The sequence below is a fragment of the Spodoptera frugiperda genome, chromosome 2 (assembly GCF_023101765.2).
Source record: "Spodoptera frugiperda isolate SF20-4 chromosome 2, AGI-APGP_CSIRO_Sfru_2.0, whole genome shotgun sequence".
Lineage (NCBI taxonomy): Eukaryota > Metazoa > Arthropoda > Insecta > Lepidoptera > Noctuidae > Spodoptera > Spodoptera frugiperda.
In genome coordinates this window covers 10,219,718-10,235,606 of record NC_064213.1, presented here as the reverse complement: position 1 = coordinate 10,235,606, position 15,889 = coordinate 10,219,718, and the positions used below count along the sequence as shown (strand labels likewise).

The 15,889-nt window shown below is 35.7% G+C and overlaps 1 protein-coding gene across 2 annotated transcripts in view; it reads left to right on the top strand.

The window, feature by feature from the left end:
- The window catches only part of LOC118269264 (hemicentin-1), a 123,274-nt gene extending 109,929 nt beyond the window's left edge, over positions 1 to 13,345 (top strand). The window contains exons 5-15 of one of the 2 annotated variants that reach the window (XM_050702512.1): positions 4,007 to 4,201; positions 6,304 to 6,498; positions 6,971 to 7,042; positions 7,309 to 7,429; positions 7,789 to 7,935; positions 8,415 to 8,599; positions 9,154 to 9,309; positions 9,978 to 10,076; positions 10,207 to 10,240; positions 10,375 to 10,574; positions 12,015 to 13,345. In XM_050702512.1, coding sequence (XP_050558469.1) covers positions 4,007 to 4,201; positions 6,304 to 6,498; positions 6,971 to 7,042; positions 7,309 to 7,429; positions 7,789 to 7,935; positions 8,415 to 8,599; positions 9,154 to 9,309; positions 9,978 to 10,076; positions 10,207 to 10,240; positions 10,375 to 10,561 — 1,391 coding nt within the window. In that variant the 3' untranslated portion in view covers positions 10,562 to 10,574; positions 12,015 to 13,345. Of the gene's footprint in view, positions 1 to 4,006; positions 4,202 to 6,303; positions 6,499 to 6,970; positions 7,043 to 7,308; positions 7,430 to 7,788; positions 7,936 to 8,414; positions 8,600 to 9,153; positions 9,310 to 9,959; positions 10,077 to 10,206; positions 10,241 to 10,374; positions 10,575 to 12,014 lie in introns of both variants that reach the window. The other variant, XM_035584282.2, reaches the window with a different exon arrangement.
- Positions 13,346 to 15,889: the final 2,544 nt, after the last annotated feature.

Below are 15,889 nucleotides of genomic sequence, written 5' to 3'. Positions count from 1 at the left end.
CACTATTACATTTAATATTATAAATGTGAAAGTTTTGTTTGTTTGGATGTTTGTCCGTCAATTATGCTGAAACTACTGAACGGATTTTTATGAAATTTGGTATATAGATAGGGTATGATCTATCTTGGGATTTAGCATACTTTTTATCCTACGAGAACGTTGGCGAAGCTGCTGGTAGAAGCTTGTATGAAATAAGTACAATAATAGTTTTCAAATATTTTAACGGCGATGAGTTAATGACGTGCCAATAGCTATTGGTCATTGGATTTTTTATTACAAAATTCTGACTCTGCATAATATGTTTGCTAAGTTATCAAAAGTTCGACTAGAAGTCAAACAAACAATCAATCACGATTCTAAATCCGATTAGACAGCTGTCAATAACGTACATTTCTAAACATACGAAAATCAATCAATTAGACACTTTTGACATTTGAAAAAATTAATTACATTTTGACGTTCCAAAAAATATCAAAATGTTTGTCATTTCATTACATTTATTAATTACACTCTGACTTTTCTTGACTTACGTAATTCAGTATAATATAGGTTACCATACGTCTAATTTGCTGTCATAAAATAGAATAATGTAAAATCATTATTATTACATTAAAGGTTTCAATAGTACTGTTAATTGATAATTTGTACTTAGGATAGCGTGCGAAGCAATCATTCATCTTTTTGTCGACACTTTGTCAATACTACAAATATTGTTTTTTATTTGATGTAGGTACTGTAACGTAACGAATGATTTATGTTGAATATGAAAAGCTTTTTACTATTTATTACCAAAGTACAAATTGCAACGATAACTAGTATACACCAACACATCGACAGAACTATCGCTACACAATATCCCTGTGTGGGTATTCCGTAGTAATGTGCATAAAAACGTTTGTTCATTACGCACACATTGGTATATACTATAAATTATTGTGTCGGTATATGTAAGAATTTCGTAAAAGATTTTATGAATAAAAACAAGGGTAGAGATAAAAATAATACTTAACAAACATTTAATAAATCGAACAACGAACGATCGAGCTACACAAATTATACCCATACAAATATATCTAAAGGAATCTTCTCGTCGTATATAATTATGTTATTGAATCCATTACAATATTTCGAAACACATATTAGTTGCACGTTTGGCGTAATGGTTAACGCTTTGAGTCTTCAGGCAAAGTGTCGCAGGATCGAACCCAGCAATAACGAGTTCTTTTTGTAGTGTTTATCAAATATTTTTAAACCACATCTAATTCTAAATTTCTAATCATTCGATACTTGAGTATAAAATTTGTAATGTTTGTGGCGACCACGGAACTCTCGGGTCATTTTATTTAGCCCGTTTATAAAGTAACTACCGTCAATTCTTTAAATATTTTCCAAATCACCCAACTTACAAAATAAAATTATATTCTTAGTTGTCAATTTATGAGCATTTCATTTTCATAGTTTATTGCTACATAATTCGTGTGTAAAGCTCAACATGTCTCAACACTTCACAAATTTGAAAAAGGCAGAAGTAATTATTTTGCACGAACAAAAGATAGATCTTTTGTTTTAGATAGATCTTTTCTTTAGTGAAATAGAAAGGCGCTTAACGATATCGGTGAGTAAATAAGATAATTATTATGTTGATATTCTGGGTAATTGATTGAATTAATTATTTTCACTTATTTATTTAAAGTAAAATAATGTTATTATTTTATGTTTTATAAATATAATAAAATAATAACATAAAAAAATTAATGAATATTAATATTTGAATAATGAATACTTTTTTATTATTATTGATGAATTTATTATTAAGAATAAATAATTATTTAATTATTGTTTAATGAATTTAAAACTTAATCTATTTTAATTTATATTAATAGGATACTAATAATAATATTTTCTTAAATATCCTTATAATGGATAATTTTTTATTAATCCTGTTATAACTTAAAGGATTTTAGTAGCATTTTATTACTGTGTAAACCTAAATATATGTTGATTATAAAATATTGTATAATTATTGTGTTTACAAATAAAGCTACTTGTAGTTATATTTTATTCCTATTGATAAATAACTTTATAGAGTTTCGTGGTATTTTAAATAATATATTTTTGTTTAATAGTGTAAGTCCGTGCAGTTATGGGTGCGCAGATATGCGGAGACTGGTGATATTGAAAATTGCCAAGCTGGGCCGAAGCCGAAGGCAAATTCGTCAGCCCGGCACTACGACATCATAGCCAGGCATAAGGTTGATCCCTTTTTCAACGCGCACTACAGCAACGGCACTCGATGTCTTCACGCAAACAATAAGGAGGCACCTGCATTCCGGTTTAAGGTGCAGGAAGCCACCCAAAAAGATATTACCGCCCACAATGCACCAGGAACAGCGATAAAATTTTGCCAGAAGTTTTATAAATTTTGATAGGGCTAATAATGTGGTTATATTTACCGATGTAAAGAATTAATTTCATGCTAGCAGCATAAAGTTGAAATTTATTTGTATTGAATTTTTTTTTTGGGTTAACGCTGACTTATATCGATTTCTGAATCAGTTACTGAGCCATCAGCCAAAATATATATAGTCCAAATTAACTACAATGTTTATATTTTTAAAATAATATTATAATGCAGTCTAGAAAATACGGTGAAGTGATGTTATTGTTATGCGGTTAGAAATTGTCACAATTTCTTTCTATTCAACATGTTGATTCACTTCACTTCTCATTTTAATAACTTATGTAACTGCTGTTCAAGTAATTTGAAACATTATATTTACGCTCATCCTTAACCAACTTAGAATATGATTCGAAATGTTATAATGTTAAAAACTTATTTGTATTAATCGTCACATTTTTTGCTAACATATTGCCCACTCAATATTGAATCTTATTGCAACCGCCTTAAAACACAAAATGGAGAATTCTAATAAAAAAAATTGTTAATTTCAAGAAATAACAATATTTACTGTGAAGCGGAAATTTGGAAAAAAATGTTTTAATTAAATTTTTATAATAATTTTATTTTTTAATACTTTTTTAATTTTAAATTTTAATATTAAAAAATATATATATAATGTTTCTTATTGTTTAATAATAAGTAATATACAATATTAAAATTTAATTTATTATTATTTAATTAATAATAAAAATTATTATTTAATAATATTTTTTTGTAATAATCATTAATTAATAAAAAATTGTTTATGAAAACAATTAATAACATTTTTTATTTGATTTATATCCAATATTTATACTTTATTTCTATAAAAATAAATTATATGTAATAAAATAGATTTCGTTTTATTTACCGACTTAAATGCTTCTTTTATAGTCTGATTTTATTATACAGAAAACAAAAAAGAAACTTAACAAAGACAAACAACGAAATAAAATACATCTAAAAAATATGTTTTGCTGGTTTCGAACCCACATCGGCGTAGAAGCACTCGTCTAGAACCACTCGTCTACGAGCACTACGTCTAGTTCAGTGAAAATGTTGAACCATATCATCAATTGTAAATATTTTTAACCTTACCCATCTATTAAATTATAAAAATACATATACCGACACAAAATTTATAATATATACCAATGTGTGCGTAATGGTCAAACGTTTTTATGCACATTACTACGGAATACCCAGTAATAGTTGTGCCGATGTGTTGGTGTATACTAGTTATCGTTGCAATTTGTACATCAAAAGGAAATTATATTATTGTTTGATAAGGCCTACTTTGCGCTTAAGATTATTTTTTTCAATTGACGAATGAAAAGATATTTGATTTAAGTACTCATGCATAATTTATTCAATATTTATTTATAGTCATGGAAAATTTACACTTAACACCTCACCTATCACGAATAAAGTAAAAGAAAACTTCTTCAACAAGTCTTATTTTATTAATTGATTAGATCTACCTGCTTCTCCCCTAAATAACTGACCTGATTTCCTAAAAAAACGATATCATATTAATTACTAATATAATTATTCTCAAATTTCCAGAAAAAGAACGTCTCACAGCATGGTCTCAGACCAATGCGTCTGAGGTGGAAAGGCCGCGGGTGTGGGCAGCTCGGTCAGTGCTAGAGCTGGGAGCCACCAGGTCTGCCCACGGGCGCCAGCTGGCCTGCAGAGCTCATCATCCATCATACCCGTCTCCATACTACAGGGACTCTTATACTATGCTGGATGTTACTTGTGAGTATTTTGATTTAACTGAACCTTTTAAGCTGGGATCTCCAACCCGTCTGCCAAGTGTGGTGATTATGGGGAATCCTTATATGTAGAGGAGGGCCACAGTCCAACCAGTGGACTGTCACGGTGAAATGTTTTCTTAGAGATTCCAATAACCTACCGATCGTATATTTCAATTCCAGAGGTAGAATTTTTACACATATGGAGCCTATGTCAAAATTCTAGCTGGTAGGCAAATCTACCGATCGGTAGGTTATTGAAGCGCCGTTAGACGAAATATATGGTGTTATTTAGTCATATAATTCCCGAGTTAAACTAACGGTTTTGTATTATTCATATAAAAAAAAATATATTTATGACACAAAAACCCTGTTTGCTTTCCTCTCACTTTCTTTCCCACTATTCAACACTCTCTTCGGCCATAAACGCATTATTTTCGCCCATAATGGCTCGCTAATATTTTTCCGGCATCATATCTAAACAGCCACTTGTTCCATTTATGTTTAGAGGATCGGCACACAGAGAATAGAACTGAATCAATAAGCAATTAGTGGCCAGCATCGTTTTAGTCAGAAAACCATTTGCACTCATAAATAGATCCTTTATCGGAATGTTGGCACCTACTTGCTTTAATAGATGTTCCGTGCCTTTGTATCAGTACTGGGTCTTTGTACTTGTGTAATGAGGGTGGACTGTTTGAATATTTTAATGATGTAATCACGAAAACTGTTATAATAGAATTGAAATAGAATTTGGGTCACAACCGTGATCTAGGATAAGGTTTAAAAACGACTTATAATAGAATCTATTTTGAGCTCTTTTGGAACTTAAGTTATGTATTGCTTTTTGAGGGGTAAAAAATCATCCAATGACTTCTCTCGCCTTGGGTGTGGTGAGAAAAAATGTCAGACTATTCATGACTAAAATTCCTGTTCCTACTCCTAAGCCGGAGCTCCGGTAATCCAGTTGAGAGTTAAATACTACTTAAATATATTACTGAAGATAATGTTATGGACTCTGGTTTTTCAATCATTGGTGTACCCAGTTCGAAATTATACGATACCCTAAGAACACTGATAAAAAAGGAAATGTATCGTAATTCGTATCGGCTGCTCGATCACGTGCAAATAGTATTTCGGAGAACCAATCGCGAGAGGTATCGTGAGGTCTGACTTCGATGAAGTTTTGATCGGGTTAGCATAGATTACCCGTAATATACCATCTGAGTCCATCTGTATCGGTCCCAAGTTTTAACTTAGCTATGAATACAGATCTGTAGTGAAGTTTCACGTTTCTAGAGTATATTTCTGTAGAGGACAAGAGGAAATTATGTTACTTCTTTCGTTAATGTTTTAAGAGATATATGCAAAAGGTATTTTAAAATTTCATCGTAATCAATTCATAGAGTTTCCTGGACACTATCTAGCGGGTTACCGGAGTAGTAGGAACGGGGTGTTTTTTAGTCAGTAAGAATCTGACACTCCCTCCCGCCTCATCCTAAGCGAGGAAATTAGTTTTCTTCGCAAAAAAAAACAAAATCATAGCTTCTTGAAAAAGATCTCTTGTATTTTATAAAGCAAGTCTTACTAAATAATTACGAAACATATTTTTTATATTAGCACTGCTTAAACAAAAACTGCATCTAAAAATAAAAAGCAATCATGAATAAATCTAGTTAATGTGAAGAGACTTTTCTCATTAAGTATTTAAATCTAGTGCTATACTGGATTCCCTCTATCTTGCTAGTTTGGAAGTAAACTTAACTTACATCTCGTAAATATCAGTTGAGAGTGACTTGGTCCTAGCTACTGAAGACACGGCTTTATTTATGTCGGTGTTTGCATGTGGCTGGAAGACCGACGAGCAGATAAATTGCAATATGCATTAGCTGTGAGCTGCCTCGAAAAGAATATGGAAGCAGTCTGTTAGATTGACATGGTGAAATGGGATAAAGGAAGGTTTAGTTAAAATAGAGTATTGTTACAAAGTTGTATTGATCTTAATTTTTTTATTCTTGTAACATCACGCCTTTTATACCCAAAGGGGTAGCAGGTGACTGATTTAGCATGATTTCATTTTGTAAACCAAAATATCTCTTTTTCCAGTTGTGCCAGTAGTTTCCATAGTTGGAGGCGACGCTAGTACTCTAGCGAACCTGGAGGAAGGTTCCAGTGCCCTGACTCTGGAGTGTCGAGCTGATGGTAACCCAAGTCCTTACGTGTGGTGGACCAAGAACGGACAAGTCATTGCTACGAATGGAGCTAAATTGATACTGGCACCTGTGTCCAGAAATCATTCTGGTAAGTAATATGTACCACAATAAAATTATGTTAGTTAAAAATAATGGAGCAATCGCCTCGTTGGTCGAGTGGTCGCAAGTGCAACTGCCAGAGACAAGAGATCTCGGGTTCGATTCCCGGGTCAGGCAAAGTACTACAGGGTTTTTTTCGGTTTTTCGAAAATTTTTCAGTAGTAGCACTTAGTTTGGGATTGTACCCTGTACATGCCAATAGGCTCACCCCCTATTACATGGGACTTATAACCCAAATAGTGAAAGGTGGGTTGGCATTGTATAGCGGCATTTCGAACCCTAATGTGCTCCTTTGCCTACCCCTTCGGGGATAAAAGGTGTGACGTTGCATCATTGCTTGGTAAAAAAAGATTTAACATTGTGTTGTAGTATTCTATCTTCGAGTCAAATTTTTTCAACCCTTATTTCCAACCATGTTGAAAATAGGTATGTAAATTGAAATGTCCTTTTGCACTTTTCAGGCATTTACGGCTGTCAAGCAAGGAACTCGCTGGGAACTTCGGATTCAGTCAAGATTGAAATTGACATCAAATGTAAGTCCTTTACATAATACGTTTTCAAAATGTCCTTTCTTATCCGAAGACAAAATACTTCCACCAGTCAAAAACATTAATTACATACATAAATTCACGCCTGTTACCTATGGGAGTAAGCAGAGACAATGGAACGCCAATTGCTACGAATCTTACATACCTCTTTCGTTTGATCAACAGTCACCAGTCTTTTCATGCATGCTCGTCGGTTAGGATTACTTTAAAAACTTTATATATGTATAATTTTCCTAATATGTTTTTTACAGATCCTCCTCGAGTGTCGTGGGTAGGACCTGACACAGTAGTGGAAGCGAACCTGTTCTCTCAAGTTACGTTGGAGTGCAAAGCTGAGGGCAACCCTCCTCCATCCTACACCTGGTATCATAGGTAAGATACTTAGTTTATTTAATGTCCAAATATAAACCATGAAAGATTTCTGTTTACTGGAAACAATGACACCTTTTAATCACCTTTGGTCCACAAACCACTGGACTATAGCAGTAGCACGGAATCTGGAAATGTCCCTGGTATATGGTAATAGGCTCACCACCTATTATTACATGACACTTACAACATAAAATGTGAAAAGTGGGTGTACAGTGGCATTACATGCCATAATGTGCACCTCTGCCTACCCCTTCGGGGATAAACGGCGTGATGATACAAAAAAAATCAGCGGACTACGTCTATAAAAAAACAAAAACAGGAATGAATGAATCCTCACTTCCAATCATTACTCATTTCAGCCCAGCATCATCAGCTCGCATAAACTCCCTGCAAGATGGCGCCTACCCGATCTCCATAACACCACAACTGCAACTGCACAACGTGTCCTACGACCAGCACGGACGGTACACCTGCGTGGCCACCAACCAGATAGGACTTGAAGACAGGTAATATACGTCTGATCATCCTAATAACATCTGAAGTGGTTTTGAAGATAAGAGAAATACTTACAGAAACAAAATACTTGTTATGAACATTTAAAAGTCTTGAGGAACTCTCGTTATCATTAAATAGTTTCTAATAAATTTGGTAACAGTGTAGAAAACTGACAAATGGGGCCCTGTAGGGCTGATGCCTGATCTGGAGCTGCAGACTACCTAACGGGCTTACCGGGGCTCTGGCTGGAAATGCAGGAGTAGGAACGGGGTGGTTTGTAGTCAGTAAGAGTCTGACATTCGCCTGATAATTCGTGATGACGCCTCGCCCAAGGCGGGAAAAGTTATTGGATGATGTAGGAAACTGATAGAATAGATAAACAGTCTGCTGGTGTCCTGAGATAAGATAAAGCTGTTTTGAACTAAATTTCAGTACCTTCGAAACAAAAAGATTTTGAATAACCGTTCACACATTCATACGTTATTTCCAGGAGTCACCAATCCGAAGCGGTGACCTTGAACGTGCTGGGCCCGCCAGTGGGCGCAGACACGGGCGCCGCGCACGCGTGGAGCGGGCACGAGGCGCGCGTGGCCGCCACCGTGTGCGCCGACCCGCCGCCGCGCCGGGCCGCCTGGCTCTGGGGCAGTCTTCGGCTTGATGTACCATCACAGATCGGTATGTAGCTCTATAGATTTGTCTAATTGTCATAAATATAATTGCTGAATTTGTGTCCTTCTGCCTTTAAGATGGACACAAGCAATTATATTACTTGTATATGGTAGACCTTTATTTTAGTCAGTCCTCTCAGAAATAGTTAACATTACATCTAGACCAAAATGGTGATGTTTAAGAATGAACAGAATCTGATTAAGGTTGATGTTTCAAAAATATCTGCACTTAGACTGTACGATTGTCGCGGTGGCTGCGCAACCGGCAGCCATACAAAGTGTAGTGGGTTCGATTCCCGTACGGAGCAACTCTTATTTTTTTTCCGTTAAATGGGCCGCCGTTTGGCCGCTATCTCGCCTGATGGTTAGTGATGATGTGGCCTACGATGGAGCATGTGTGATCCACAAATCGTTGTTTCGGGTCTGGATGTCATGTGTATGTCAACTTGTATGTTTGTAAACGCACCCACGATACAGGAGAAAATCTTAGAGTCTTAAAAAATAATAAAAAAACTAAGTGTTACCAATAGCCTCTTAACCTAAATCTTCTGTACTGAGCAGGTCGCTACCGCACCATCGAGCCCGCGACAGACGGGGGCTGCTACCGGTACACGTTGCTGATCTCCAACACTGGGGTAGCGGACGCTCGAGTCTACGTCCTACACGTGGAGAATGAGAGAGGTTTCTCCTCTCATGCTGTCTCTCTCACTGTGCATGGTAAGTTTGGAAATTAAAGTTCTTTATAGTCAAGTTTCGGTTTCTATGTCATTGCAATAGTGATTGTCTGATAGAGATTTGTGATTTCGTGCGTGTTCAGTCTTGTCACTGTTTAGAAATTCAATTTGTGTATCTTTGCGGTTTCATACTTTTATATTTTTACCATTTCACGGACTTGAAATTTAGATATTTTTACTTTACGATACAAATAGATACTTGTGTGTTAGTTACATCAGAAATCATGATCATATTAATCTAAATATATTGTTTCATTACTTTTAAAGATATCATGTTACTCAATCAAACGCATGACAGCATGAGTATACTAGTGGCTGTTACTCCCATGATTCCCATTTAATCCTATAAGAGTTATCCGAATGTTTCTGTAACTGTTATCCAGAACCTTCCCTAGATTGCGGACTCTATAAGAAGATACGAGTCTGCTTAGTTACCATCAAAGTTAGAATACTTACAAATAACTTATCCTACATAACATTTGTTCACTGTCTTGCTTACCTGATACCAACTCATTCTCACTCATTCTTAGATAGAAAAGCCAAAATTTTCTCAGGAAACTTTTGACTTTTCCATTCCCTGTGTTTGCCTGTAAACTGCATGTTTATAACCCTCCAATAATTTTGTTCACGCAGATAATTTTTCGCTAACAGAGACTGCACACGTGGCCCCGCTGATCGCGGCCGCGCTTGTCATTGCAGCTCTGTTGGTCATTGTGCTGTGTCTCATCATCCGGTGCCGGAGACGGAGAGGTATGTGTACATGGACCTTTATTACTTGTATTGTTTTCATAGTGACTAATTTTTTTATTTTTTTTTTTTCGTTTGATTTTGTCGTAGTTGTTGACTGTATTGTAATAAGTTGTTTCATTCTTTTTTGCAGAAAGCGTCGAATATAAGACTGAAGATTTAGATAGGTGAGTACTTTCTTCGACATTTCATGTGAGGCTCTAAGAGATTAAAAATCTGATGATAGTAAAAGTTTGAAAGACTAAAATTCTCGTGTTATAAAAGTAAGTTACTCAAGAAATACATAACATTAAATTCACAGCGAAAAAGCAGCTCTACCAGCAGACGCGGTGTACACGCCGCGCGAGGCGCCGCGGCCGGCGATGGTGGGCGGCGCGGGCTCGGTGGCCGGCATCGCTGGTGGCGCGGCGGCGGGCGCGCGCTACTCGCCGGGCGCGCTGCAGGTGCGGCGCGCCGCCGTGGTGCTGCAGCCCCCCACCACCGTGTGACCCCCGCGCACAGGTGTGACGCACTGCTACTAACACTACTCCACGACCGTGTCCACTGGATGAAGACTACCATTGATTAAAGTCGTAGGTCTAGATTCGTGATTAGCTTATCTCCAGGAATTTAAAATGCAGAAGAATTTCTAATGATGAAAACGTAATTAATCTTGCCAAAATACTTAAAAATCTCTAGAGATTTTTTCTATGTGCTAAAATATTTTACTATTCATGAATAGGAAGATTTTTGTCAAAAGTCGAACCCAGTGGACACCTCGCTACAGTATTTATTTATTATATTTTTATAGGGAACACGTAAAATAAACAATACAGCAATTATTTATCCTTGATAAAAGTTTCTCCTTTTTTCAAGTCGATTAAGTAGAACTCATACTCAACAAATTATATTATTGGTTATGGACCGTGTGTGAGGTGAAGTGTATGAGTGAAGAAAAGTCCCTGTTCACATCAAGTAGTTACTTTATACCTTAAGGTATACGTTAATAAGGCTGTCTATTACTTGTACAAGAGCTACAGGTTAAATCTGAATCTTATTCTCTCTCTCTCTCTCTCATTCATTTTCCCTACGACTATGGGGCACTAGTCTATTAATGCCTATATCTTGTCTAAATTCACTTGATGTGATTCAATTACTCTAGAAAAAGCCTAGTAAAATAAGTTAACTCATCTAGTCTGGACACTGTAATATCCAGATCTATCCCATCATCAATCATCACCAACCATCCCGTGACAACATGATACTACTTGATGTGAATATACCTTAACACAGCACAATAAAGTTTGATATTGCTTGTCATGCACCGTTCAATCAAAGTAAAGTTAACCCTGTTATTTCATACATTATACTCCATAAACATTACAATACAGACAGAAGTACACAAAAACATTACTGAAAAGACTTACTCAGTAACATAATACTGATGAATAAACAATAACTATCTTATTCACAGAATGTTTAAACTAAAATAGGCCTTATATATTTGTATTTACTGTTCATAGCAGTAAAATACTATACCTATTATACCAAAAGTGCCAATCCACAAACTTTACAAATCTTACTACAGAACATAACTAATCAATCCACGCACAAGGTGTAGGTTTTTTAATAAGAAGTTTTGAAACTGTCCTCTTCACTGTAACACCAATAAACCCGTTGTCTGCATGGTTCATAGTAGAACGACATCCAATACAAACGGCATATCCTATTATCCACATCATAATATATGGGGCTCGTGCGTGTGGTGAATGTGGTGACAGTAATTATTACCTTATTATAGGTACCTATAGATGATTATCAGTTATATGCCTACCTATCTGATCTAGAACTTTTTGATAAGGAATCAAGTCAATATTTCCAAAACAAGATTTATTGTATATCATTTACTGCATTTTTACGTCATCTGCTCAATTTATTAACAATGTTTACTTAATTTTACAGGCAGCTTTATCGTCGCTGGAGAGAGAAGCCAAAGAGAATGTATATGCGGTATTAGACCCGCACATTCAGTACGAAATAACGATTAATAAGCACGGAGAGCCGCCTAAATATTTGTCCTTATCGAAGCCGCTAACCCACCAAAGAACTCACGCCTTCGACCCCCATAGCATCACCAATGAAATTAATAATAATGACTATGATAAATTCTCTACATTCAAACCAGGACCGCCAAAAGCAAGAAGATCCAACAAAAGTAACGATAGGAACACCAAAAACTATGTCTGCAAAACTAATAACGATATAGAATACTCCAAAGACCCTTACTTTGGTAAAGTTAGAAGTACAGATACAATAAATCAAAATACACAAAAATACAACGAACACAAAGATACCAAAAACTATTCTCGCATGTACGAGAGGAATAACTCTGGAAGGAAGGACAATGACAGAAAGAAACAGGATGGCTTCGAAAAAGATTTTCAGAATAATAGAAGATCTTCGAATCGCAGCTGGAAAGGCACAAAAGAGAAGGAGCGGTCTTTTGAAGATTATACAGAAGGGAATGGGAAACCAGATACTGAAGAAGAGTTTCGGCCTCGACCAGGGAAGGTCAGGGAAATAGCTTCGAGGTTCAACAAGTGCAGCACTGGGAACGTAACTTTGAATATGAAGAAGGAGAGACCCAGGCCATTGCAAAGTTACGGTCACCAGCCGTACCTGGACCACGTGTTCCCTGACGCCGTAGAGATATAGTGTGTTGAGTGGACATGACAAGTTAGATCTCCGTTTAGTTATTGTGTACTTAATAAGGACTAGATTTCTCACTATACTTATTTATTAAATGTAGTTTTGCCATATTCTTCTAGACGTTTCATGACTGTGTTGTCGAGGAGATTTTTGAATACTACTTCAGCATGTAGTTGTATATAGGTCGCTGTTAGATAGATGCACTTGATAGGTATATGCACGCGAGGTGCGCCAGCAAATAGGATGCGGATCGTAGATATGCCTGCATTCTTTATATCCATTAATCTATTCATTAAACTATTAAAATGAATTTAAAGATTATCCTAAAGATGTTGAGACAAAACTTTACAATTTGTATTAAATATTTTTTTGTATTCAAAATGACTTTTATAATTATTATACTTACGATGTTGCATTTACCTACTTGTAAATAGTCTGATATTGTAACTTTAAGTTCGTATTTCTTACTTTCTCCTTTGGAATTAAGATTATAGTTTGTTATAGATCAGTTTCTTGTGTGTATAGTCTTTATAACTTATGTTTCGTATTGTTGAATTTTAACAGTATTAAAAGTATAATTTACATATTTCGTTTTATTTGGTGTATCAGTAAAATATTTATGTATGCAAATTATTGATCTAAATCATCTTACTCCTAGTGTAAGCACACAAATGAAGAGATTGTCACATTATGTGCGTGATTAACAAAACTTGTCCCAGTACAGTACGAATATGTAAATGTTCTTTTTACTCTGCTTGTGACGCCACGATAAAATACGATAAAGATTAATATTGAATTTCATGCACCATTAGATTGCGATATAGATAAAAAATGCCATGTCAAACCCATATCCTGAATTAATTACAACTGATAAAATTACACGAAAAACTGTTAGCTGTTGATAATATTAATTCCCTGTTACGCAAGTTTCGGAAAATATTTTCCTTGATAAATATTATTTATGGGAGTAACTAAAGTGCAGCGGTATTTTTTCATATTTTTATGATACTTTATTGGGTATTGTAATCGAGAGCTTTCATTTATATTAAAAGTAGAAGTTTTGTCGGCCTAAGTATTTTTAGGGGAACTGACAAAAGCGATTGCTCTATCTAACAAACCTGAAGAAATCTTTAATGCTACGATCTCCAACCGGTCCAGGTGTAGAGGTATATACCTATGCCAAACCATAGACGATGATGTAGATAAGCCTATAGTCTAGCAGTATACAGATACTATCACAGGCTTTAGATGTTGAACCCCATGTTACTACAAAGAAGAGGTAATTTACACTTACAGTTAGCACTGCTATTTACTATGCAGGTAAGAAAATAAAGATTGGTTCAGTAGGTACAGAGACAGTAACCATTTGATAGCCTATTAAAACGACCAATGATATAGAAGATGTGAGTTGGGTATAAAATATAATTTAGTTTAATAAATACTTATTTTCTTAATTATTATGTTATCGGCTTACTCACGCAATTGTTTGACGAGGAACTCGACTAGTTTCAAGCCATGCTAGAGGCTCATATAAATTTTTCTTATTTTCTTAGCTGCATGACATCTTCACGCCTTTTACATCAGAAGGGATAGGGAAATGTGTACATTACGGCACGTAATGCCACTGTACAATGTACACCCACCTACATATGATAGTAAATTGCTGCGCCGACTGTACATTAATACTGAAGGTAATTAGGTTTTATGAATTGCACTAATTAAGTTGCAAACAAACCCAACTGCATGTGTTGTGATCAACACACAACTTTATCGTATTAATTACGAAATTATCGAGAATTTATTGCCATTTTTACACATGTCCATCGTTTCAGATAAAAGTTTGCTATCATTTCAAACTGGCATCAGTTTACATTACCAACGTCACGTTGTGAAAATAATGTGTTGTATTTATATTCCTAATTACCGATGTCGATATTCGGTGTCGATACAGTAGACTCTCATTTATTTAAGAACTTCAAATTGTAACTCCTTTAGTTTTACGGGTGTCCATGTGCGGCGCTGATTGCTTACCATCAGTTGACTCGTCTGCTCGTTTGCTCGTTTGCTGGCCTATTTCATTCCGAACAAAGGTCCTTTAGTCCTCAACGTTAAACGACAACTCCCCACCTGCATCCACTTGCTCCCCGTCACTCTAGCGATATCGTCGTTCCACCTAGTGGGAGCTGTACTCGCGCTACGCCTTTGCGGTCGTCTCTTGATTACCTGACTGGCCCAGCGGCCATCAGTCTTTAGAGCGACGTTATCTGCCCATTGCCATTTCAGCCTGCATACTTTGTGAGCTGTCTGTAATTCTAGTTTTTTGGCGAATTTCCATATTTCGTATGTTGACGCGGAAAAAAGCTCCGAGCATGGCTCTCTTTATCGTCTATCTCATGAAAAAGTTTCCAAAAAAGTGATATAATTGATGTTACTTTAAATAATATACGTATAATTACCGTAGGTAATCAATGAACTAGCTTTACCATTTGTTGGCTAAACCAAGCCAAGTCTATGTTTACTTTATTATTTTGTATGTTTATGCATGTGATACATGTTCCCTTCTGGTGGCGGCCGTTAATTACCAAGGACAGGTCTTAACAATACAGCTTCTTGGAATATTCGAGGTCAGACAGTAATTCTGTGTGTCATAATCCTAAATTAAACCACAGCTGTTTTGTTAGAATTTGATTTTTTATTAAATTAAACAAATAAGGTTCAACGAGGCCACTCGATTAATTTCAAGCGATTGTAGGGGCCCGTAATCGCAGGCAGTATATGCCATATGGCACAATGGACAGACGCACAGTTGAATGTTGATCTATTGTAATTTACATACTATCAGTTTTATCTGCCTTCCGTATTAATTGTTATTCTTTACCATGCAGTTTATGTTTACTTGAAACACAATTTTATATTGACTTACTTTGTTGACGGTGATTTATTCAATAGTAGGTACTAGTTAACTGTTATGTGTGACGAATAGGGATAATATTTTATCGTTCCCAGAGTTTTGATAATTTCTCTATTAATAGCACTTTTTCTTTAATGGGAAAATCATCCAATGACTTTTTCCGCCTTGGGCGAGGCGAGATGTAGTGTCAGAGTCTTACTGAGAAAAACCACCCCGT